The sequence below is a fragment of the Rhyacophila brunnea genome, unplaced genomic scaffold, assembly GCF_057557595.1.
Source record: "Rhyacophila brunnea isolate RB1 unplaced genomic scaffold, BYU_Rbru_1.0 scaffold_16, whole genome shotgun sequence".
NCBI lineage: Eukaryota > Metazoa > Arthropoda > Insecta > Trichoptera > Rhyacophilidae > Rhyacophila > Rhyacophila brunnea.
This window is the reverse complement of record NW_028232816.1, coordinates 30,798,708-30,826,528: the sequence shown is the minus strand read 5'-3', so window position 1 is coordinate 30,826,528 and position 27,821 is coordinate 30,798,708. Positions and strand designations below refer to the sequence as shown.

Below are 27,821 nucleotides of genomic sequence, written 5' to 3'. Positions count from 1 at the left end.
CTATAAATTAAATTCATACGTAGTATTTTTTACGAATAAGTAATTTAATAAAAAAAATAGTATACTAACTTACCAAGCCATGATCACAAATCACAATACTATTTTATATACTGCTGGATACCCAGCATACACAACTGTTTTTCATGCCAGATCTAGTGTTTTTGAATAATCAGCTATCTTACATAACTCGCATAATCTGGCATATGGCGTCTTGTCTATTCCGACACATCAAACAATTTAAAACTTGTCAGCTAGAATATTTTTTTTGTCCATATCGACTGCTTAATCAACAAACTAGCTAACTGCGCTTCTGACCAAAAATGAGAATTTTTGGTCATGTTGTTATAAAACTTGTTTTCTATGCTCACACAAAATTTCTCCTAAACCTATAAACAAATGCGCTATCGTTCTTTACACAAAACAACCAACTGCAGGTGCCAAATTTCTAATATCGTAAATGGAACAATTCCGCTCTTTATAAAATTTTTCTTTATATATAAAAGGGAAGTTAATATAGTGTATTAATTCATATTGTAGCTTTTTGTAATTGTTAAATTCCGCTCGATAGTTAAATTATTAAGTTTTTTCTCTTTCCTGAACAATTTGACAACTGGAGTTAGCCGGTTTGCAAATTAAGCAGATATGGTTACTTAATTGATCAATAAACACAGAACAGTTTTTTTATGGCTGTTTATTGTTTCGCGTATATTTTAATTATTTACATGATAGTACCTACGGTTATATTATTTTGGTAGTTTAGTGTCTTATTGCGGACAAACAGTATACGAGGAATGATTATTCGGTTGAGAAATTATTTGCGAACTGCTGAATTGAAAGGTTTGATATCGACCACTCATTTTATCTTTTTTTACCATATCTGATTCTAATAAAACCATATGGGTCTCCACAGAGTGGAGGTTTGTATTAACAGATTTTTGTTTTTACGAGAAATGAATATTACCCACATGTTCGACCTATTAGGTCTGACTAAGACACAAATTAAAAAAACAATAAGTGTATTTTTCAGATCAAGGATTTTAACCTGGGACCCACGACATTATAGGTCGACGCTTAAGCCATATTGGCGCGATACCAGTGGATATACGGGCTCAAATCTCGACGAGCATCGTATTTTTTCAAATGTGACTTTTTCTAGTAGGTGTATGTAGTTTTTTGTTTTGTTTTGAATTATCTATGTTGAATATACATACGATGAAAAACTACCCACTTAAAGAGTCAGAATCAAGAAATATATTTAAAAAAAAAAAAAAAGTTAAATGAAATGTGATAACTCATTAGATAACTAAACTATTTTTTTTAAATCTTATGATTGCTATACGAAAATGTGACTCGAAACCCTCATATCTTGCGTTTAGTCGTTATCTGTTTTTCAACGTCTTTGCGTTAATTTAATAAATACAATAATATTAAGTCATCTACAGTTCGTCCTTCGTGTCTTTTGGCCAATCGCTTAGGACGCCATCTGTCGCCAGCGGTAAGTAGTGTTCGTACATGGCGTCCCAAAACTCGACATTCTTGAAATGAGGATTGACTGCCGCTGCCAAGTTTTCATCCAAATCTAAAAAGTTCTTGTGGTCCTTGGTAACGGGAGGCCAGATGACGCCGTTCAGTACATCGTCGTGTTCATCCGGAGTGGGGTTTCTGGGGGAGATAAACATTGGTTAGTTTTAGAGTGGGGAGATATATTTTTATTATGTTAACTACACGTACTCCATTTTCATTAATTTCGTTTACGATCATAGATGTGCCTACCAAATTTCCGATACAATTCTTTCAAATTAAAATCTGTACAAATACCATACATCATTAATAAATTAATAATTGAAGTTACCAAGTGATGTAAGTAGGTATTTACCACCATGTGTTGAGCTAGAATTATAGAAAAATACGAAATATTTTATACTTTGCCAATTTTATTGTTTAGCATTGGTTCTCTAGTAAAACTATGTGAAAATCCAATAAACAATCAATAATTAAATACCTACGTCCCTGAAATATGTGAGTTATTGTTTTTCTTTTGAGCGGAGTGCAATAATTGTGCCACTGATGTGTTAATGCAGTGATTCCCAACCTTTGTGAAGTCTTTTAAAATCATAAAAAACCCTTACATGGCCATTTCATATTAGGTTCCAAATATCATAATTAGATATAAACCCTTAGTAGCCATTTAAGTAAAAGTGAATGGATTCCTTTGCCACAACTCCATTGCTAAAGATCGTAATCGGAGTGGTTTGGGTATCGAATAGCCTTCTCAATGTATCGGCCCCACACCTATCAGCATTCTACGATACACAGTTAATGGAATACTTGTGGCACTCCTGAATTAGTACAACCATCTGAGGCATTCAATGTTTGCATTAATATTCTGACGTGAAATTTCTAAAAAGCAAGGCAGCGCGGACGTCACAAATGGCCACTGACGATCCTAATAATCATGATCGTTAGACCACGCCCATTCGATAGCCACTTGTGAATACGACATGTCGTAATAACTCGTAGGTGAGCACGCGTTGTAAAGGTATAGCTGCATTCCAGGTGCGGAGTATCTGAGTATGGAGAATTTACCCGAAAAAGTGGGGGATCAGAAACTAAAGCCATGAGAAGCTATAAGTAGTAGGCGAAGTTAATACGGATGTCATTTAAGTAGCACTTGCTAGATTTGGTTAACCAATCCCGCCCTCTCGCCGCCTTAAAAAAACAATAATGCTGAACTCAAACCAGTCTTTAAGGTTATTGAGCGTGGACGTTTTTTTTTCTAACAGAGCCTCAGTTAGTCGAGATTATCACTGTATACCAGTAGCGAAGGGTGGGGGCTAGCTGTTAAGATCCGCCATAAATAGTAGACATTAAACATTGTTAATCATACGTGTATATATGTTTATTGAACCAAGACTACTATTTACAGATGGTGTTGATTAGTTTTGAAAAATCAATTACACCCTGCCTAACCAAATCATACTAGTTTCGGTATACTTTTGGCGATGTGACAAATATTTGTGTACACTTTTTCATTCATACTTATTTGTTTTCGCTGGATTAAGAATACATAATATTACACATATTGTTGGTTAATTTTTTTAAATTTATTAAACCCTGCCTAAACCATACTATAATACTTAAATAAAAATATTATTTTATCTATAAAATATCTAAAGTTATGTTTAATTTTATTGCATAATTTTAGATATTTTATAGATAGACGTGTATTTTTTTGACTATTATCGATTGCTTATGGCTTGGTTTCGCAAACGCTAACCAACGCCATCTATAAATTATAGTCTTATTTCAATGAAGACAAATACGTATGACTGACAAAGTTTAGTGTGCACTATTTATGGCGGATCTTAACAGCTTACCTCCACCTTTCGCCACTGCTGTATACATTATATTATAAGCCAAACTAAACAGACAATGAAATCCTAGTAAAAAGGCTGAAATTAAAATAAAATCTTACCCAGTTCTGGCAAAATTTGTCCAAAGTCTGACCATCTTCTCGATCATCCCCAAATCATTTACGTTGTCTTCATCTTCATCGTACAGTCTCCTATATTCGTCACTGATGACATTACATTTAAAAAGGTAACACAATTCATCTTTTTCCGATGCACCATCGACATCTATTGGATAATCGTCAAAAATTTGTTCCGTAGCTTTGTTCTTGAAGTAATTTAAACCTCCTTCATATGAAAATCGATAATAATACACAGGGGCACTGTTAGAATTCACATATTCTCTAACAGTTTTGTCTATGGGATAAACGTGTAAATCACTCATAAAGTTTAAATATTCCGGTAGAGCTGTATCATTTGCAATGATTACCGTACCATTCGTAAAATAAAAGTGTTTTAACCTATAAATTATTTCATGGTAATAATCCGAATCGAACTTTGAATAAAACCCCCGTATCGGCATTAAAAAATCAAAATTCTTTTCGAGTGTCTTCAAAAAATGTGGTCTTTGAATGTAATACTGAGACTGAAGTATTGATTCTTGAGAATTGAATCCAATCATTATAGGGACATCCTTATTAGCCACATCATTGTTTTTAAATATTTCTTCTGGTAACTCTGTTAATATGGCATCGTTTTTAAAACCACTCACACTGGGAGAAAAGGGTAATATTCCATATTGTTTGTTAACTGTTTCGTATATATCTATAGTTCCTGATGCATTACCCACCAAATCGGATCCTTTGATTTTTTCGAACGCTTTTATCAGAGATTTAGAATTGTCTACATCGATTTTGAATTGTTTTCCTAACTCAAACGACCGATTTCTTGGACCCCAATTAAAATACGCCGCCATTAGTCCAGAGCCACTCTGCATAATTGCTCGACTAAACAATCCTTTGGCTACAGGACTCAGAAGTAAAATATCCACTGCAACTCCTCCCGACCCGTTTCCAAATATGGTAACTTCTTTTGGATCACCCCCAAATTCTGCAACATTTTTCTTGACCCAATTCAAAGCTAACACGATATCTTTCATTCCCATATTTCCCGATACAATAGTATCCTCTAAATCCAAGAATCCTAAAGCTCCAAGCCTATAGTTTATTGTCACTAAGACGACGTCTTCGTCCATGAAATAATCTGGACCGTAAAAATCTGCATTACCAGACCCTGTTCTGAAAAATCCACCGTGTATCCAGAACATTACTGGGAGTGGCTTGTCGTGAAGGTCTTTCTTCAATGCTGGTGTGTATACATTGAGAAATAGACAGTCTTCGTTGCCGTTCTGACCATCTTCTTCGTAGTACTCTGCACTTGGGCATTTTTCTCCATGTTTGGTGGCGTCTAGAGTGCCTTTCCATCCTTTGTGAGGTTTTGGAGGCTGGAATAAAGATATAACTGAATAAATGAATGGAAATTTTACAGAGCGTTCTGTCCATTAAAACATAATTTCTCAAACTCTTACGCCTAATCGCCCTTTTTTGAAAATATCTTTTCTCAGTACTTCCCCCCGAGAACTTTGACAAAATGTTTATTTAACTATCTGCGTAATTTAAAAAAAAATTAACTGCCACTTTTTAATAAAATTACTCTCAAATAAAATAATTATACTGCTCATTTATATAGTAATTAAGTATTTATGTTATTTTATTGTATTCATTTTATACAGTATTGTATATACGAGAATTAGCAGTATTCGTTGTCAGTATGCATTTAGCATTGGTGAGTGCGTATAATGCCTGAAAATATCAAAAGACGAAACCCGGGTCGCAGAAAAAATCTCAAATTTATTAATAAAATATTTAAATCAATTAGAATTTAGATAATATATTATAGTAAATGATAGAATATGTGTATTTTTTCAATGTCATTCCTACATATTTTATACCTAAGACATCAATCGGCAGCGCACCACACTTGAGTCTTAATCGAGCGTTTCTCAAGGCCCTTTGTTTAATGTGAAATATCAGCCGTTTGTTATGCCTGATAATGTCTCAGGAGCAGTTATTATTTGTAGGTACTTTGACTGAATTTAAGTTATATTGGTACCAGTGTTGCCAACCGTACTATAATTATAGTACAATACTATAATTTTGATTCCGCTAAAAATGTAAAATACTGTAATTTACGCCAAATATGCCAAAATACTATAATTTTAAATGATTCAAGACGAAAAATGTTCCTGTACGGTACTGTTCGGTTATGAGGAATACAGCGGAAAACACATTTTGAAAATACCCGATATACTGGATTATTTGTTAGTTTGGGTTAGTTTAGGTTGGGTTAGGTTAGGTTAGGTTTGGTTAGGTTAACCTAACAAATAATCCAGTATATCGGGTATTTTAAAAAATGTGTTTTCCGCTGTATTCCTCATAACCGTTATGTTTTTTTAATAAAAAGTGTCCATGGTAAAGGAGTATGGAGAACTAACTAATATAAAAAAATATAAATAATAATACAAAAAAGTAATACAAAATAAAGCTAATTCATAACGGTATATTAAAAAAACAATAAAATTGGCCTTCATGGCGACCAGGTTGGAAGGTCAGATGAGCGCACAACTGGTCGGATTGAGCATCTCTTCCCTCTCCGCATATCGTCGGAGTTTTGTAAAAAGGGCGAATTAACCAAAATGCTACTTTACAGGAGGAGGGTTTTTAACTTTTGACATTTATTTGTTTTTTACCTGTAGATGATTATAAATATCTAACAAGTTTATAATAAAGCTTAGAAAGAATACTGTCATTATAATAGGTATTATTATATAAAATTTTAAAAGGCCTAATATGTTACATTTGCTTTTTATTTCGTAATTTTAATTAATTTAATTTTAGTCGATTATTGTTTTTAAGTACTTTCCTTTGGAGATAAAAATTCGCCGTTTTTACATAACAAAGCTAGTGGGGTACATATTGTATTTTCATTAAAATCTCGATTTCGCCAAACGGTTGATTCGCCCTTTTTACAAAACACCGACGATATATTTCAATATATTCCCAGAGGATGTGGTTTGAATTTTGTATTTACCTACATACATTTTGGTCGAGTAACAAATCCTAGCTCTATAGCATCCCTACAACAAAAGGTCACCGCACGCCTCTTCTAAAAATATTATATGAATAAAGCCTTTAGAATTCATTTTTCGATATAATTATTCGATTATAATATAATCTAGCCGGAAGCCATTTTCGTGATAATACTGGGACTATAATAATAATGGAATTAGACTAATTTATACATAATTTAATTTAAACAATTCTTATTCTATTTAGAAGGATTTTAACCGCAACAGTGGTTATATTTTGAGCTAAGTTTTAGATATAGGTACCGCAATATTCTGAACCGCAAATAATACAAATAGTTATCTTAGAGTTGGCAGATGTTTAACCCATCCGGTAAGTTAGAATCTCAGTAATGTAATTACATTAATTCACCATAGATTCACACACAAACTGTATAAATTCAAAGTAGAAGATACTGAGAATATTACAATATTGTAATATTTTTTCTGCGTTGGATTACTTTCTGGGGAATCGTATTATAATGCAATATTTTGATAGTGCATCGTAAGCTGTCAGTTTCAATTGTGGAAAAAGAATTACACCATAACTGGGTGCTGGACGAAATCCCGAAAGCCGAAATCCCTAATGCCGAAATCCCGAATGGCCGGGATTATTGCACATTTTTTACAAGAGACAAAAAACCAATAGAACAAATGGCGCGCATTTAATGATTGCGCAATTATTGCTGTTTGTATTTTTTTTATTTTTCGGGATTCCGGCCATTCGGGATTTCGGCCATTCGGGATTTCGGCTTTCGGGATTTCGGCATTCGGGATTTCGGCCGATCGGGATTTCGGCTATTCGGGATATCGGCTATTCGGGATTTCGGCCTTCGGGATTTCGACCCAAACCCACCATAACTACATTAATAGGAACTTTGATCATAGCCTTGAGGCCGTATCGGGTATGGTATAACAGGGTACAAATCTCGAGTGTGGAGAAACTGTGTCCGAAAACTTGTTCGTATGCAGTACGCCGTATCACACTTCACCGTGAAATATAATATGACCGTATATTAAAGACCGTCCAAACTCTTTGTGTCGTATAGTACTGCCATAAAATTCATGTCTAAACAAAACACGGTTCTTGTCGGTTTACACTTTACAGGAAGCTAGCAGCAAACAAATCTTGAAAATAGCTGATATACTGGATTATTTGTTACGTTAGGTTAGGTTAGGTTTTTATTCTTGAATTTAGGAATCTTGCCAAAATCAGGTATAGAAATTGAATTAATGTTCATATTGAATCTAATAAACTTGGAGACCGTATAGTATACGGTTATCTTTTTCCGATAAGAAAGCTCACGGCGAACTGTGCCACGGTGAAATTTTTTGCGTACAATTTATATGTAACTTGGAAAAATATGGAATAGTTACGCCTGCCTCATAATATCAATTATAGTATGTCACGTAAACATAACGGGTATTATAATTTGAGAACATTCGGAGAGCTTTGTGTCCTTTGGTCTAAAATAATAAAGGAAAAGCTGCTTCAAAGCTGCTACGACTTCCTGTAGGGTCAGTTCCGTTTTTTTAAAAATGCGCCTTTTTTCTGCCGATGCAAATATCTCTTCACATAGTTTAGTACATCCGTATTGTGTTAGGTTTATTTTTATATATTTATATAAATTATTTTTAATCATTTATTTTTTTAATTCTCCATGTTCCTCTCTCCCATGGGCACTTTTTTATTAAATTAAGCCTCAGTAAACTCAGTCACAGCAGACTTGCGTGCGTGGTGATCTCAACCTTGAGCATCTACTCCTGAGACATTATCAGGTGCAGACAACTAGACACGATAAATGGATGATAGCCAATGAGATTATTAATGGACAACGCACTCAATACAGTAGTTAGCAAGTAAATTCGCGCATAGCGACATTCGCACATAGTGTATAGGTAGACGTCACGCAATTTCCATTATGCGATATCACGCATCGGGAATTTATAGCAATATCACCTTTATTGTAATGGCGTTAGAACAGTGTTTCTAGTGTCAATGTTCATTTGAGCGAACCCGTTCGAACCGAACCATTCGGCAGACCCGACAAAAGAGATCGGGAATTTATAGCAATATTGTAATGGCGTTAGAACAGATTTTGCCATTCGGCAGACCCGACAAAAAAGTGAGTGTCATTTTTTTCCCAGATGCTTCGTCCATATTAATGTCATTGATGATAGCCATTTCTTCAACCTAGTAGGTCACTCTGGGTCCAAATAATACACATAAAAAAAAACAGCAAACATTTTTTGCTAGACTCGGGATTCGTACCCGAGACCCACGATGTTATATTATGACATATAAGGTAACTCGCAAATTTTAGTTAAAACGTCAATATTCGTACATCGTATTAGAAATAAAATATTTGATTTTGATATGGTCACCATTTTCGATTATTGTTTAGCATGTAGGAATATGCATTGCCTTTCAAACGATCTATCATTCACTACTCTAGATTAATGTAGAAGAGAGCACAGTGACTAAACGTAAATAGTTAATACAACAGTCAAACACTGCGAGCGTTGAAGTGACCCCCCTATAAATCGATATGTACGATTTTTTACGTCAAAATACTTAAGAAACCTCTTCATGAGGCATTCAACAGCTTAATCTTATTATGAAGCGAATTAAACAAATCGTTGTCATAGAAACTAAAAGTGAACAACTGCAATAACAACATTTTACAGTAAAGCCGATTTTCTGTTTAGCATGGTTCCATTATGTAAAATTTTACATAATATTTTTTTTAATATGTAATAGGTATGATTAAGGCAGGGTTTCCCAAACTATGTTCCGCGGAACACCAGTGTTCCGCCGAACCTGAATAGGTGTTCCGCGACCATTTGGAAAGGTTTTATACACTGCAACACATTACAGATCTTCTACTAAGTAGAAGTAAAATAAGTAAAACTAAAATAAATAAAGAATCCTCTTCATATTGAAAGACGAGTGATGATCAATCTCCACTGATGTTTATGACCTCAAATATCTAGGGCATGGCTCCCACAAGGGGGTGGGGGCTGACAGGCCTCTAGCCTGGAGGCCTGGGCTTACGGGGTGCCCGACGTGAGACATCAACCAGCCAAGTGAGATAAACACACATCACAAACATGCAATAATAGTAAAAAAATGTCGCCTGCGGTGCTGTTTCACTTCAACCATACTAACATTTAATAATATGTGATTTTTCCATACAATTTTTGATTTTTGTCTATATTTGACATGTCCATAATTGTGCATATCAACATAATAGTGGGTGTATTAAAAATACAAAAAATCGCTAAAAATGCCCTTAATTTTACGTCGAACAACATTTGGAATATACAACTGAAGATCGTCACATTGCCTTTAATATGAGTGATAAGTAGGGGGCCCGCCAAAAATCCTAGCCTGGGGCCCGCTTCGGGATGTGGGGGCCATGATCTAGGTACAGGCGGAGGACCATCTTTTCTCACACCATGCGCATGAAAAAGATGGGGTATATTGTTTTTACCTGACCGGCTGACAAGTCTTGTTAGCTTAACGACAGTTGCCAAAATTGACAGAACGGTTAGCCGCGCTATTAAATAACCTAAAAAATAAACTGTTCCGTTAAAATTTCCGGGTTTGCGAAGTGTTCCATTGCAGAAAAAGTTTGGGGAACCCTGGATTAAGGCATAGGTATGATTTTCATAACTTAATAAATTTATTTACTTCATGAGAAAAAAAAAGTCACTTGGTCAATTTTACTCGTAATATGTTGTTAATTAGGTAGTTTAGTAAACACGATCATTAGAAATAAAACAAAATTTTACTTTGTTTTTAACGGTACACTTAATAATAAAAATATTCAAGATATAAAACATTGAATTGTAATGTAGTTATTCAATAATAATAATGCAACAAAGAAAAGAAGCATTCTGGTTCTACTAAAATCAAATATAAAGTACTCGTATTTTAATAAACAAATATATTTAAAATCGCCTCTTGCTTGGTTTTGACACATTTCCCTCATTGATATCTATGAGACATTTTATAAACATTTATTTTTATTTTATGTGAGACGAAAATTGATACGTTTAATGTTTCCTCTAAAATTGTCACAAAAAATATATCTTAAAGCAGATAGCCATTTTTACAAACTCGGGTTAATATGTTTTCAGGCTGTAAAAGCTGGGCATTTTTTCCAGATAACTGCAACGTTGTCAGATAGTCATTTAGTGCATTTTCACGAAATATACAGTTGGATACTTTTACTTGTATGACAACGAAATATGGTATTATTATCTTTTACTATAATACTAATAAACTATAAAAAAACTAACCTGAAACCTCAATTCGCCTACAGGCGGCTCTGCGTAAGGTATTCCTTTGTACGAATAGTACTTCGTTAACTTTGACACCGTCCCATAATATTTTCCAGATAGTTTTCCCTGCTCAATTTTCACCTCAGTGTTCTGAGCCTGAGAAAATTCCACGTGGCATATCACGTGCAGCACAACAAACAGGCACACCTGAAAATATTTACGTGAGAACATTTTTAATTGAATACTCAATATATATTTTAACACTAATGTTTACCGGCTGCAAATGCATGCCACATTGTGACACTTGACACATGACGTGTACCTATTACGTAATAAGTCGCTATCAAAAAATTGATAATGATTTGCTCGAGACACGGTGTACGGTTTGACTCTGTTATCTGTCAAAATGTTTACAATAATAAAGATACACATTCATCAAAAAACATGTTATATGCAAGATAAAATGAAAGATAAGATAATGGGTTTTTTTTAAATTAATATTATAGTATTTTTAACGAATTTCATTTTATGTTTCATTCCAGGTAAACTAGGGCTTGTAATATCGGTATTTCAAAACGGATATTTAATTTTCTTTTTTCATTACTTACTATTATTCCTCACTGTACAGACCAATTTTATTGTCGTAACCCTCAAATATCAAATTGTTCAGGAAATGAACAAAACTGTGGGCATTGGATTTATTTATTATTTTATTAGAAATGAGTGGCTTACTCTGTACCTACCCTGTGGCTTACGTTTAGAGAGAGTTACAGCATTTGGCTAGAATATTTTCGGTCAAGTTACAAATGGCTTAAACAATAGTTTTGAATTATTTTGATATGAAATATTTTTTTGGGATTTATTATACTTGGCCAGTTCGTGTAAGAGTATGCAATAAGCCCATTACTATCAAAATGTCACTTATATTAAGGTTTTATGCTGCCGAAATGCAAATATATTGGCTGAAACCAATAAAAATTAAGTAATATATTATATTTTTTAATTTTCAAATATATTTAAGTAAGTATACAAATATCGCTATGAATAATTAACATATTCTAAAAAGAAAACATTCATGGCAAACATGTCCAATAAACTATTCTACAACTATTGATCCAAGGTTGATAGTATATCCAACAAACTTTGAATTTCAGAGAAATTTTTCTGTACCCGGACTTATGGTATTTGTAAAAATTAGCCGTTCTAAAATATGATTTATACATATTTACAAAGGTCAACATAATAAATATATGTAGGTACTTTAGGTTGCTATAACATAACCTAACCGATTTTTTTTTAAACGGTACATGTTCAAACACGCGCGTTAACATGATCTTACTCCCTACTTCAATTTTAGTTTGTCAATTTATGGCTACGGCCGTATGTTGTAGCTTAACCACTGAGGAATGCCAAAAGAAATGGCGTATTTCAAAAAAACACTACCTTATTCTTAGGTCAATAATTATTATAAAGCAATCATTATTCGTAGGATGTTTATCACACTTGAATGGTCAAAGACATAGCTTAAAATTAGTATCTTTAGAATTATCTTCAAATGTGTTAATCTTGCCGATTTCTTGAATAATAAAATACCTAATTCTTGTCAAATTTGGGATCACAGAGATTATCAATATAATTTTTTATCGTAAATATTTCACTATAATAATATCGACATAATTTATAGTTTATACTAATGGTTTTATAAATGCGTTTAAAAATTAATAAATGTAAAAAATCTTAACACCACTGCACATTCATGTACTGAAATATGACTATATTCTAAAATATTAGTGCGAGAGGTTTAAAAGAATAGTATTTTATGTAATAAAAATACTTCATGCAGTCATAAAATGTTTAAAATAAATATAAAGGATAATAAAGCTTTACAATTATATAAATAGATTATCTACAACGTTTAATACTTTGGACGCGGAAGACGCACACGGCGCGTAATGACCAGGCGGCCGATCGATGTAATTAACGTGCATTTTAAAGGGGGCAATTAAAATCTCATTATCTCTTCAGCAGCGAAAGCGTTAAGGAATGTCCAGGATCATGCTTTGAAAATGCAATAAAAGGTCCATTTTGACCTACGATGAGCATGTCCCCCCTTAATAAGAAATACCGGTATTGATATATTCATTAGGTATTGCAATCCCTAATTGATCGCAAATGAAACACAGTGCTTTGCTATGCAATGTTCTACACCAAAAGGGCGTTGGTTAGATTAAGTTATTTATGTGATTAGTCTATAAACTGTTTTATGTTAATTATTATGTCATCGGTAGCATCATTTATGTTTATTACTCTTTATTACAGGTGAATACTGCACCTACTAGATAAACCTAGCGGATATAAACGAAGCTTGCAATTCAATACATTTTTTTGATAAATTACATTTTTAAATTAATTAAAGAGTACGTTAAAAAACATTAAAAAATATATTTTTTATTTAAAGTCAAAGATTACAATAATATGAATATTTAAAAAAAAAATGTGAATTCGTTAAAGGAACTTATTATTGTATATTATTTTATGGCTTATGTTTATTATTATAATTATTGATTGTAATAAGTTTTCTCGTATATACAGTAAATATTTTGACTAATTCATAGTTGTAATGTTATTTTATAGGATTTATTTTAAAAAAACATCAATTTTTATTAAAAAAAAAATGTGTCTGTGGGGAACCAATAACCCAAGCCTTATCCGTTTCCGTAAATTTGTACGTATGCAGCTCGCCGTATCACACTTCACCGTGAAATGTTGTATCGGAAATATATTATGGTCGCATATTAAAAACCATCCAACCTCTTTGGGTCATATAGTACTGAGATAAAATTCATGTCTAAATAAAACATGGTTCTTGTCGGTTTACATGGAGTCAGCGGTAAACAAATTTTGAAAATAGCCGATATACCTACTGGATTATTATTTGCTAAGTTAGGTTAGGTTTGGTTAGGTTAGGATCTAATAAAATTGTAACATTATTTTAATTGTCTGCAATGCTCAAAAAACGAAAAACGCAAATTTTTTTCATCTCGGTGGTCTAGAGATGGCCGTATAATATACCTGCGATCATCTCTTTCCGATAAGAAAGCTCACGGCGAACTGTGCTACGGTAAAATGTAATACGTACAAATTACATGTTACCACGCTTATCAGCATATTGGTCTGCGATATAGAAGCTGACCTCAATTTATCAAATATTCACCTACAGTCAACTCGGTATACAATTATCATACACGTCAATAAATAGCCGACCTCAATTTAAAATATCCATTTTCATTTACAGTCAACCAGGATCCAATTATTGTATACTAATTAAAGTAGCTGACCTCAATTATAATATTATTTTTTTAATATTTATATTTACATCTAGTCAGCGTAATGTTCAATTATTGCATACTCTTACACAAGTAATTATTGAATATTCATTTCAACGCATTATTCAATTGTGCGTAGGTCAATAAATAGTTTGTCGCAATTGATTGGATATTGAGTTTCTCATCGCGCCTCGAACTGAACATTTACTCGCCAAGCTTCACCTTTGCACTGTTTAACTGTCGCACATGTCCTGATACCAATTGTACATTATTTAACCGGTAACAAAGTAGCAGATCTCAATCCACCACAGTCAACAGTTGAATCCCAAATATATAACTTAAAATCCTTTTTATTTATTAGTTTTTGTACGTTTCAATGTATTTTACAACATAGTCTTAACCCAATGTTTGCGGGCTCTTTCAATTAATTTTTTAATTAACGTGTTAATTTGCATTTGAAAAGCAATTAGAAAAAACACAATTTTGTGCGGCCCGTAAGCATTGGGTTAATATCATACTCGTATGATAGTACAATATAATAAATATTTCGTAATTTTTAAAATATGTTCAAAAATAAAAGCTGTCATACAATTATTCTCAGAATGAGAAAAGCTATACAATGAATTAACTTGATCTCAGTGACTAACTAAGCGAAATGTTTAATTTTATACTATTCTAGGAATTTACTAAAAAAACATAATATTATATACAAAGTCTTAAGTATATAATACCTTCGAATTCTTCGTGTAGAGAATAATACAGTACACGGTATGCAATATATCCACCGAGAGCTTTAAGCTTCATCCTGGATACGTAACATTGTACGAAAGAGCTTATATTTTGTTTAGAACTTTATTAACTCCTGGAATGTTTGCACTGCGATATTGAGCAAAAGACGTTGTGGCTAAGGAAAAGCTTCCACCTTTATAAATAGATAGAATAAATTTGATACTGTCACGACTTTTAATTCTATTTGTTGGAGGTAGACAATTGGATGACCAGTCATTTTGAGACAAACAATGTATTACCGCAGGAAATACAATAATGTTTGGGGGTGAAGATATTGACATGAAAATAGACTGGCTGGAGATTGTTTGGATGAATAGAAGAGCAAGAGCTTATTGCTTCGTAAACAGTATATAGATGGTACAAGAATAAATACCGCAGGACAGATGATAGCGGTCCGAGACTCGGTGGAAGGGATACATACTTGAGTCCCAGGCACGGTCAGAGAATGCTTGTGGGTGAGACGTGGCGAAAGATTGCACTGGTCGGAGGCTTAAGATAACCCATCAACCATGACTTGCTATTTATATAAATGAATATTTGGTATCATTGATGTAGTTTACAATTGGGAAATCTGCTGACCGCCCCATCGTTGCATCTTCGATGCGTTTTGATGACAAAGCCCAAAATAGTCGACCCTCATCGAATTATGTCACACCTGGGACATGGTGTGTAAAACTCCCACCTCCGCACCCGTTATGTAAATGCAGCCACGTCATACGCGGCCGCCTAACATAACCCTTATATGTGCCAGATTAAAGGATTTAAGCCCTCATTTTGTCCCGAGCAGAGCCGCACGGGACTGGTGATGCAACCTTGCGCCGAAGTGCAAATGCATGATGTTAATTTATATGGCAACTATCAGAGTGTTGTGTCACACCTGTAGAATGTGATCGTAGATCATCGAGCGACGGTTGTGCGATAGTTTAATGAATGAATTGCTGATTGTTGCATTGTCGTAATTATGCTGACAAGGCCCGAGGTTGTTTCCCGCTACAAATGTAATATTTTCGAAAGATTGAGCAGTTAATCCATTATAGTTTATAAAATATGTCTATTACTTATACTCACGTTAGTCCAATGAGTAGAACAATCGCTTTTGTATAAATACGAAGCCGTGGATTGCGAGTTTGATTATAAAACTCAGAATCAATCCGTTCAATAAAGATTTGCTTTATCGCACCATTGTAATTATCAATCATATAAACGTCTGGAATGCAATGCATCTTCATCGTTCATTGTTTCAAACTTCCATCTAACGGATATTATTTTATAGATATCCACTTTCCTTATCAAACAAAACGTCTGAGAATGCCATGCGTAATATTAATAATGTCTGTTTTATATAGAATCAAAAAAACTGTTCAATTCAGTTTTAATTCAATCCTAGAAAAGGACGCATCGACTGCATTCAATCACTGTATCAAATTGAACTGTTAACAAGTTATTGTCTAAAACATAATCTATTATATAAAAACCTTCTAATAAAGACAGTTTACATATAAACACCCGCATGGCCGCGCGGCTTAAGCATTGGCCTATAACGTCGTGGTTCCCAGGTTCGAATCCTGGGTCTGACAAGTATACATATTGTTTTTCAATTTGTGTGAGTCAGAGTATGGACCTAATAGGTTGAGCAAGTGGCTGACAACCATTTTTCTTAAAAACAAAATATGTTAATACAAACTTCTACTCTGTGTAGGCCCATATTATCTTATTAGGATCAGACATTTTCGAAAAAAATATATAAAAAGTGTTTATATGAAGTTGATTACACCGTTCTATAACACCACGAGCTCCTCTCTCTCATGAGTAATCATAATTTAAAGTCATGTAAATTCAGTCAAAGAACATTTGGGTGCATGGCGACCTCAGTCTTGAGTAACTTTTTCTGAGACATTCCCAGTCATAAAAAAATGATTGTTCACACACAAATGCATGGTCTCGTGATACGCCTGATTAAGACCGGGTGTAGTGTGAAGTGTGTGTGGTTTGGTGGGATCATTAACATTAATGTATACCAACATTAAAAAATAACTAAATTTAAATTAAACTTACACTAGGATCTCGCAGTATATTATAAATTCATAACACACAACACATTAAGAGAGTTTAGCACTAACGCTATAAACAAACAAACATGCTGTGGGGCAAACTTTCTTCTATCGCGGTTAACTTGTTCATTCGTTATAATATAGATCAGGGGCGCGCAAACTTTTTGGATGGAGGGCCAAATTCAAGAATTCAAAATGAGCGGCGGGCCGCAAGTAAAATACCATTTTTAGATATACACTATTTATTATAACGAAAAATAAACATTACAAAAAAAATAATGAGAAAAATGAAAGTGTTCAAATTCAGGTGTTAATTTTGTGGTTGATATTTTCAAAACTGCTTGTAAATGGGCATCGGAGATATTTGATCGTAAAGAATTTTTATTGAGGTTCATGATCAAAAATGTTTGTTCACATATATAGGTTGATCCAAAAACAACGAACATTTTTCTTGCACAATCTTTAAGTTGTTCGAATTTCTCTGAATTAAGGGCATTGTAAAATTTGGATATATCTTCGCGACGATGCAATTCTCTTAAATCAGTGTCACACTGCAGACCAATAATCTCAAGTTGTAGCTCTGTCAGTACACTATCAATATCTATTGAAAATGGATCGCGTACTGTTGCTAAACTTGTCTCAATTTTTCGGAAGTCACCAAATCTTTGTAAAAAATCGTCATTCAGAGCTTTAATAATTTTACCATATTCCGCAAATTTATATTCTGGTATATTCAGCAACTTCAAAGTTGGAAAGTGGTCCACGTTCTTATTCGATATTTGTCGAAGGAACAACTTGAGTTTTAATTGAAATCCATTCAAACTCTTCACCATATCGTGGGCATATATTTTTTTTCCTTGCAACGCAGAGTTAAAAGTATTTAAATGTGTCACGATGTTCAACATAGAAAATAGTGGTTACATAGTGTGAGACAAGACGCAAGGAAGACGTACTGAGATAATACATTAACGAAACAACAAATTCTTCAAATTTTAATCTATTGTCAATATTTTTTAAAAAAATATAAAAAAAGTTATTCGTAATCAGAAGTACAATTAATGATGGCGGGCCGCAAAAAAATACCCGGTGGGCCACATGCGGCCCGCGGGCCGCAGTTTGCCCTCCCCTGATATAGATGAATGTGGAGTTGGAACCTCGTTATGCTCACAATATTAACTGTATTTGGTTTGTAAGCGAAATTTTATAACACAAACTCGAATGCTACACTTGGTTTTATGAGTTATCAAAAATATATTTAATATTATCATTTATGGTAGGTATGAATTTAAGGTAAATGAGGTACTTTATATCTTTTTTTTAAATTATTAATAACCATGTCCTTGCTGTTTCGTACAAGGTGGTTGTTAGTAATTTTGAACAATCACAAACGCCCAGGCTTTGAGAAAATCACATAAATATATTGTGTCCTCACCGAGAATCTTACCCAGAGCTCCCGGATGGAAGGTCAGCGCCTTACGCACTGCACTACGAGAGCCGCCTATAAATATCATTAATATAAAAAAGCAGAGTATGCGATGTGATTTAGGTCACTGAGCAGATGAAATGGCAATGGGGTGGAAATGTCGCTCGGCAAGTTAACAACCGCTGCAAAAATGCCATCATACAATGGTACCTAAGGGGTACTAAATGCCCACAGGCATGCTGGATAGACAAACTCATATAGTTATGTGGATGTATTTGTTATGTGTTTAAGGAAAGAGAATAGTGGAGGGAGCTAGGAGAGATCTTCATCCAGCAGTGGATGCTGATGATGATGATATGATATTATTATCTTTAAGTATGTGCTGAGTTTAGTTAAAAAATATAAATATCCCAACAAATTTAACTTGGTACTAAAAAAATATTAATTGAGTATTTCCTGATAATTAGACAATTAACGTCGCTAAATGGACACCAGGACATCTGGGTGCTACACAGATGAATTGTGTATTGATGTACTTCAGTACACTACTGGAAATAAAAAGCTCACCAGAAATAATATGAGCTTTTACAACGAACATAAATCTCGCTTATTATATGTTTATATTTTATTTAACTGCTTATCTTATTTACTACTACAACAAACTACGAGGCTAAATAAATTATTTAACTATGTAATTAACCTGCCGGGAAAAAAACAAACTACGCTGCGCAGAGATTCATTTTGAGGTTAACCGATTTTCACGACTGTCAAATAGTACTATTTTACTCTACTACCAGGGATACTACCCAAATGGACCGGAACGCACCGGAGCGCCATTCCGGTTCATAAAATTTTCAAAATTTTCGCTGTCTCGTGGAAAAATAATTTGACCGTCTGAGCGATATAGGCCATATCCAAAATTTAACACACTTATTTTTATAAAATACCTACTCATAAAGTTAGATAAGTATGTAAATATTTTCGTAAAATTATCGAGCGCTCCGGTTCTTAAAATTTTCCATTTCGAGCGCTGTCTACTATTCTGTACTACTTACTCTTGAAGAATGCTATTGGCGAGACATTCACCATTTTTACGTGTAAACAGTTAGTACATATCACGATAGTTTATAATACACACTATTAGTGCAAATAAATCCTTGCACGTGTACAGGCGCTAAAATATAAATAATATTGAACGTAAATATGTATAAATTTAGCACATAACGTATTTATATATGCATACATAACTATAACTGCCAGAAATACTATCTATACCTACATCAGCAAACTAAGATTTATTTAAACATCTGGATTTTGAAAAATTATTATAAACCCCATATTTTAATGAAGGCTATCTTGTTGATAAAGAAGAAACTCACACAGGAACTGGGAAGATAAATACACTTTTTAAGTTATAATCGTTTTGAATAATTATGCACTTAGTTGACTTGGTCTTTAAAGAAAATTGACAATTATTTATAAAAGCTCTCTCAGGCCTTTTAATGTACGCCCTCTATTGTTGTATACGAGTGTAATCAGGGTTGTCAAAAATAGCATTTTCTCAAATAGACTTTTAAAATGTAGTTGTCTTTCTTTCATTTCCATATTCCATTATTTTTTTAACGTTACTTTAACGAACAAGATGTTAAAAAATATAATATTAATAACTAGCTAGTAGAGTATGCGTTTCATAACTTTGCACTTTTTACTACACTGATTCGCCTCTTTACCGAATTACCTCGCACAAAATTAGATCAATAATAATGATATTCACTTATATTAATAAATGTAATGATAAGAAAATAAATAGATAATATAATATGTATAAAAATGTTTTTAGAATAAATTACATAATTTTCATCCTAGAGCCAGGAGTGCAAAGTTATGAAGAATGAACTATACCCGGCATGCGTTGCAATGCCACCCAAAGAAAGAAAATATTTGTGTTTTAATTCTGTTTATTGAAGTGCTTATGGATACACAATATTTTTTTGTTTTTTTTTCCCATTTGGTGCGTACACGAATAAATCAGAAGATTTTACAACGCGTGAGTAGGCCACATACACTGCCCCCATAAGCAAAAACACAGCTAATGGGAAAAAATGAAAAATTAAAGTAAGTATGAGGTGACATACTAGATAAAATTCTAAACATAATTACATAACAAAATAAACAGAAAATCATTTATTTTAATATACAAATCATAATGTGTTCGTTACTTTTGCAAAAATGTTAGGCTTTTCGAAGCAATAAAACAGTAAATAATGATTCATAAGCAAAAACACAGCACATCTATAGATTTGCTGCGTTTTTTGCTTAAAAACGCTGGCTTACTGGTTTTTTGTTTATGATTCTAGAATTTTTACACAAACGTAATACCGCATGTAACTGGTAATAGTGAGATAACCTCAAATTAATCATTCACTAATTTCAAATCGCCCTACATTTTTAACGACATTTTAAGACTCAAAGGTGATTAGGTTCAAAATTGGACTAAGAATCGTGAAAAAAAGATTCTCAACCTTGTTTTGGAGAGTATGCAATTGGATAAACTTGATCAAAATGCTGCAAAATCCAATGAAATTATAATGTCAAGTAAAATGTTAATGACCAGTGAATTACTTTTTAATTACCACATTTAAATATCATGTTAATTATATCTAATGGCCAACTACTGAAAACGCGCCAGTCCCGTTGTTAGCACTAAATTAGTTTTTTAATCCTTATCCATCATAAAACACATTTCTAACTATCTGGTTTTAATGGTATTAATGATATTTGTACTTATGTCTCTGAACATTTGATATTTAAAAATAATGCAAACGGAAATTCCCCAATAGTCTTTTTTCCAATGCGAGCCGCATGGCTGCTTCTAAGTTTACATCTGTCAACTGGCTTCGATATTCGTTTTTATAAAGTGCATTACACTGAATAATCTTTCACAGTATGCAGTAGTAGGAAAAATTGACAATATTAACTCATTTAGTGCTGACACTGCGACTGGCCATTAGATATAATTAACATGATATTTAAATGTGGTAATTAAATAATAATTAACAGGTCAGCAGTGATTGTGTTAATAAAGCAATTGTTGCCAACTCTTTAAATTGACTTTATTTTCAGAAACGGACTATTTCACATATAATCTCATCAGGAAAACAAATTATGGATCATTTTTGAGGGTGGAAAGAAATTTAAGACAAGTCATGTGTATTCAACCAATTTTATAAATACCAAAAAACCACTGGTGTAGACCCTACGTGAAGGACAAGTATTGTCATTCCAATATTATTTAATAAATAAAATACCATTACATTAAAATATAAGTATTTCATTTTTCAAAAATATCCATTACAATTTAAATTATAAGCAAAAAAACATATTTACTGTTTTTTCCTTATGAAACTGACATTATTCCATTCAAAATCATAAATAAAAAGACAATAGTGAAGTTTTATAATCAATATTTTTGTAATTTTGCAATTTTTATGTTATCAAAATATCAATTTTTAAATAATCTATTATAAACCGAAACATTTATTAAAATTGATTAACTTTTAATGAAGCAGCAATGAAAAACATGATAACCGCTCTTTTCTCAAAATTGACTTTTTCCCATTAACTGTGTTTTTGCTTATGAGGGCAGTACAGCTGTCCATGTGATATTCATGGATTTTCCAAATTTGGTATAGGAACGCATACGAATAGAAAAAGATAGAACAGAAGAAGAAGAATACGATGTTTGTACTAATTTAGAAACCTTTGTGGGAGTGCGTATGATAACTCACCAAAGTGTCATCGCATTTAGATGAACGGTATAGGAACGCATACGGAACAAACAAACAAACAAATATTCATTTTTATATAGATAAGTATTGGCATTTATTAAGTGATGATATTTTTAATATAATATTATAATCCCTTGCCATAAGTACCACATTGAGTATCATGGTATAATTATGTTCTTTCGTTTATTTATTTATGTTTTATGGCCACTATTAGATACGAGGGTGGGTCAATAATTCCTTAGAAAAAAGCATTAAAACAGTTTTCATTTTTGTATTTTTTTTTATTTCTCAACATAATCTCCTTGGAGCTCAATACACTTGGTTAGACGTTTCTCAATTTTTTTTAAACCGTCAGAAAAATAAGTTTTCGGAAGGTCCTCAAAATAAGCATTTGTCCGATCGATGACTTCTTCATTTGAAAAAAAACGTTGTCCACTTAGCCATTTTTTTAAGTTTGGGAAAAGGAAAAAGTCACTGGGGGCTAAATCTGGCGAATACGGTGGGTGGTCGACCAATTCGAACTTCAATTCTTCAATTTTAGCCATTGATCGTAAACATGTGTGAACACGGGCATTGTCCTGATGAAAGAGGATTTTTTTCCTGTTTAAATGAGGCCGTTTTTCTTCAATTTTGTTTTTCAGCTGGTCCAATAAAGATGCATAATAATCCCCTGTTATTGTTTTTCCTTTTTCCAAATAGTCAACGAAAATAATTCCACGTGCATCCCAAAATACAGTAGCCATAACCTTACCAGCTGATTTTACGGTTTTCGCCTTCTTTGGACACGGTTCGCCTTTCGCAATCCACTGCTTTGACTGTTCTTTCATCTCGGGAGTATAGTGGTGTATCCATTTTTCATCTACAGTCACAAAGCGACGAAAAAATTCATCCGGATTGCGTTGCATGAACGACAACAGGGCTTTAGAGGCCACCACCCTATTGCGTTTATTGTTGACTGTGAGCAAACGCGGCACCCATCTTGCAGAAATTTTTTTCATGCCCAATTTGTCATGTAAAATAGAAATGACGCTACCTTTTGAGATCCCTGTAACCTCAATTATCTCACTCAACTTTAATCTTCGGTCACTTAACACCATATCGTGGATTTTATTGATCATTTCTGGTGTAGTCACCTCTACAGGACGTCCTGAGCGTGGTTCATCCTTTGTTGATGTACGACCACGTTTAAATTCATTTAACCAGTTATAAATAGTTGCAAGTGAAGGAACAGATATGCCGTGAACTAAATCCAACTCATTTTTTATTTCCTTTGCTGTTAACCCTTTTATATTAAAATGTTTAATAACAGCTCTAAACTCAATTTTCTCCTTTTTTTTGTAAACAAGCAAATTTTTTTTTTAAATGTACGAGAAACACACAACAACCCGACCAATCTGATTGAAACTTCGCAGCATACTGAATCGGTAGTGCCGCTGCATGAAAACAAACCGCTTACAGTACTAGTCGCGCCACCTGTCGGCTTTTCTAAGGATTTATTGACCCACCCTCGTATTATATGTAGTGTACTGTTTAAAAGATGTTGCCATCACACAGTTACCTCATATTGATTTTTTTTTTACATTGGATCGAACTTCCCACTGCTCCTTGACATGTTATTATAATTTGTGTAAGTTAGTGTGATGTTTTTTTTTTATATTCCTGGCAAAGGTGTATACCTAATATTAAATATCTGTAGCTGTAAATAATTGAAGTTCAATCCTAAATTTAATGAATTCAAGAACAGCGGTAACCAATTTGAGAAATATTTATTTTAGTCTTTTAATAAATTGACATTTTTCACGTGCGCTTTGAATAGTATGATAGTAATAATATTATGTAATTTATGGTATGTTAAAGATTTCTAGAGTGAGTGTATTTGGAGACCCTGCTCTTAATAAACTTTTATACATTGCCCGTAATCAAATTGAACTTTGAAAGCTCCACTTTGTCAAGTTTGTCAACATTGTTAATTTGACTTTGAAGATTTTGACGGTGAAAGGGGGTTGAATGTTCTCCCGTAGAAAGCTTTCGCTCGACCCTTAAAATAGAGAGCCACACGCGCACGACAAACAAAGCTCGGTTGAGACATTCATGTCGTCACATAATAGAAATAAACCTTCCAAACATTTGGTACAGCTACATATCTTAATTATTATTCGATCGTATTATCAATATCAACATTAGTCTTGATAATATTATATTGTTTCCTCTTGGGTGACAGCTCGTCTAAAAGTGAATTTATTCGGCCATATGTTTTACGTTTTTGCGATATTATATTACCTTATGCTGATCCAATTGGTCCAATACATACTATTACTATCAAAATAATAAAAAGACATTATAATCGATGTATTATTGTTATCTTAATTAAATAACCAAAGCAGGGGCAGTTTGATTTTTGTTTGAAATTCGTAACGTTAATGCGTCCCGTGCTTCAGCGAAAAGAACAAGATGAAAGCGTCAGATAGCGGTCAACATAACTGCTTAAGGCTATTTGTCTACTCCGACCGTATTAGCAAGCATTTGATTCAAAATGTTACTTCCGCATGCTTTTTTAAAGGCAAAATAGCGTATTATAAGTAAAAATTAATTCCATAATTATTGTGTATAAAAATTGACGAATTTGAAAATTTGTGTAGTTGGATATGGCCGTAAATGAATTACCATATATTGAACATACATAACTACTTGGAAATACCTCAGATATATTATACACTAGTTGAAAAAATCGCATTTGAAAAAAATACGACGCTTGACCCGTATATCCACTGGTATCGCGCCAATATGCTTTAACCAATTAAGCTACCGCCTCCCACTTAATTAACTATAATTTTAATTAGTATGCCCCACATGAAATGCTTATCGAACTGCGTTCTTTTTTACTACATATTGGTTTTGTGTTTTAAATCAAAGAATCATTAATTGCGTTAATTACTAACCGACGTGTATGTATGTTCAATATATAGAATGTTACATACTGAAATCTTGTGAATTATTCGTTGATTAAAAGAAAGACTTTATTAGAATTACTATAAATATTAATAATGATTTACCACTCTATCTCAAAACGAAATCATGACGAGTTATCTGTTATTCACCGTAAATTATCATATCACTATAGTGTGAAAATACCTATATCATTTACAATGATAATAATATATTTCACAGTAACTTCAAAAAAAAGTCATCGCAAATGCAATATTATGATGGCCTTAGTAAATGAGTAGTGGATATATTAAAAAAAAGCGTCCAAAATCATATTTACAAACAGTTCAATCATTTATCGTTAAATTGAAAGAGAATTGAAAAAGAAGTCATTTATTTTACGATTTTTATAATATATTGTATAGTGTGATATTATAACCTATTTATCTATCTAACATGACAAAGGATTGCAATACCGAATAAAAATACCAATACCAGTATTTCGGTATTTCCTATTGATGCATTCGTAAAAGAATTCTCAAAAAAAACAGAAGTATCTACTTACCAATAAATATAACGTAAAAAATTCTTTAAAATATTAATATTTTATAGCATTATGTCATTGCTGGTCACCAAGGATGGTGAATAGCCACGGAAGTAAACCAGACATCGCGTAACCCGACAAAAAATACAGTCCTGTTAAGCCTTTTACCTTAATTAATAAATTTTGTCTCCACTTTCAATACCAAATATATCGGTATTGTCTGATGTTTAAAACTGGGATTTCGGTATCGCAAAATACTGGGATACCGGTATTGCGATCCCCAAACGTGACCTGTAACGTAATGTAATGAATCTCTCAGTAAGTCAGTAGCGATCCAAAGTTAACCTTTTTGATTGCGTAAATTGCTTTAATGTCAAAAGTACTTCGCAACGTAATTATTTATTGTTCGCCATAACTAAAACAAGCCATAGACGAAATATTATTTTAAGTTTCCCCAAAATTTCTCTCTATATTTATGACTAAAAATCCCACTGACATTTATTAGCTGATATCGTTAAGTTAAATGCGATATTTAGCGGTGCTCTGTTGTATACGTTTCGCGCTTAATTGGAGTAAAATTCAGCGGACGAGGCTTCAAACTTTCTTTCTCAGTTAATGAACTTGCTTCATTATAGCGTGGAACAACGGTGAAATCTTAATGCTGCCTGGCAACATTGTGAGAAGATTTAGATACATACAGAAGACAAGTCATGATATCATATTTGGCACCCCTTGTAGTCAAATGGGCAAAGTACCTACGTACTAGGTTCTCACACCGTCACTTCTTCTTTAACCATGTCCACCCCTTAGTTGGAGCATATTATGGACACCCCCGCATAAGGTAAATTTATTATTTAATAATATACAAAAAATAAATGTATATGAACAAAAATTAGGATAAAAATATGATGGAAATAGGATAGGATAGGAAAATAGGATAGAAATAGGATAAATGAACAAAAATAGAACATATTGTTTAAAAACATTGCGATATTTTAATGAACGATAATTTAAGTTTAGATGGGTATGGTGGACTGAGTAACTCGCGCCACTAACCTTTAGTCATTGATAGGTAGATAAAGTCCCGCACTCTTTGTTCCCGAGTCACTCACGGATACACTGTTTAGTTTATAGTCACAACTTCACTTCCGTCGCTTTTGAGCATACAGGCGCCCGGTCACCTTGTTGTTTTATAATTTTAGTGTTTATGGTTTTGAAGTTAAATTGAATTGTTTGTCTTGTAGCCGTCGATATAACATTTGTTTTATTACAAAACATATATATACATATTATGTGTTCTTTATAACACTACAACGGGCCAAGAGGCCCAATGATAGTAATGTATTGAGATAATCATAAGCACCCAGGCTTTGAAAAAAATCACTTATATGTATTGTGGCCTCACCGGGTATCGAACCCGGAGCTCCCGTATGAAACGTCAGTGTCTTACGCACTGTATCAAAAGAGAATTTATTAGATATGCCCTACATATATATAATTTTGTGAATGGATTTTGGTGGGAGTTTGTACCAATTAACCTAAACATAATATCTTCCCAGCATCGAAAGTGGTTTTAGCATAAAATAGAATATTATTGTTTATGATAGTTTTTGGGGATAAATAACTCAAGCCGTGTCAGCATATTGATCGCCGATATTAAATAATTGACCACAATTATTTAAATATCCACACTCCCTTATATCCATTTCCCGTAGTATTCAATTATTGCAAACTCAGTAAATAGCTGACTCAATTATTATAATAATTATTTCCTAAATATTATTTTCAAGATATTATCTTGATTGTGAATACGTCAATAAATAGCGGATCATAATTATTGATTGGACATGACAATCGAGTATAAGTTGTCCGTCTTTTAGTATCTCAGTCTCTGTATCGCTCCGCACAGCATCTCATTCTACCGAGTCTCGGACCCTGGAACAGTATCATAAGTTTAGTATTGTAATATACTCTTGTACCGACTGTTTACGCTATAATAAATACACGTTCTTCCGTCCATCGGAGCAACTACCAAATAACTACTTCTCATCTCTCCTCCTGACGACTCTCCATCGGCAACTCATGGCCATCCAACCACAGCGGTCTCATCCCTCTACAACAAGACTTCCGCAAGTTTACGAATTTCTCATGCTT

At 33.3% G+C, this 27,821-nt stretch overlaps 2 protein-coding genes across 2 annotated transcripts in view; one reads left to right on the top strand and one right to left on the bottom strand.

Annotated features, from left to right (window-relative positions):
* Ptp36E (protein tyrosine phosphatase 36E) overlaps nt 1–27,821 on the top strand; it is a 653,618-nt gene that overhangs the window by 118,754 nt on the left and 507,043 nt on the right. The window lies entirely within an intron of this gene.
* Nucleotides 685–11,155, bottom strand: LOC147074632 (venom carboxylesterase-6-like). The gene is made up of 3 exons (XM_085943525.1): nt 10,840–11,155; nt 3,476–4,854; nt 685–1,662 (listed from the first exon to the last, which is right to left on the bottom strand). The coding sequence occupies exons 1-3, from the start codon at nt 11,050–11,052 to the stop codon at nt 1,437–1,439; spliced, it is 1,818 nt and encodes a 605-aa protein (XP_085799651.1). The 5' UTR covers nt 11,053–11,155; the 3' UTR covers nt 685–1,436.

What these genes read in the sequence shown, in the direction of transcription:
- LOC147074632 (XM_085943525.1), bottom strand. Translation starts at nt 11,052, where the DNA reads ATGTTCTCACGTAAATATTTTCAGGTGTGCCTGTTTGTTGTGCTGCAC. An exon ending in TAGGCGAATTGAGGTTTCAG is followed by an intron (nt 4,855 to 10,839) that starts GTTAGTTTTTTT and finishes TCTTTATTCCAG; the next exon opens with CCTCCAAAACCTCACAAAGG. An exon ending in ACAAATTTTGCCAGAACTGG is followed by an intron (nt 1,663 to 3,475) that starts GTAAGATTTTAT and finishes TATCTCCCCCAG; the next exon opens with AAACCCCACTCCGGATGAAC.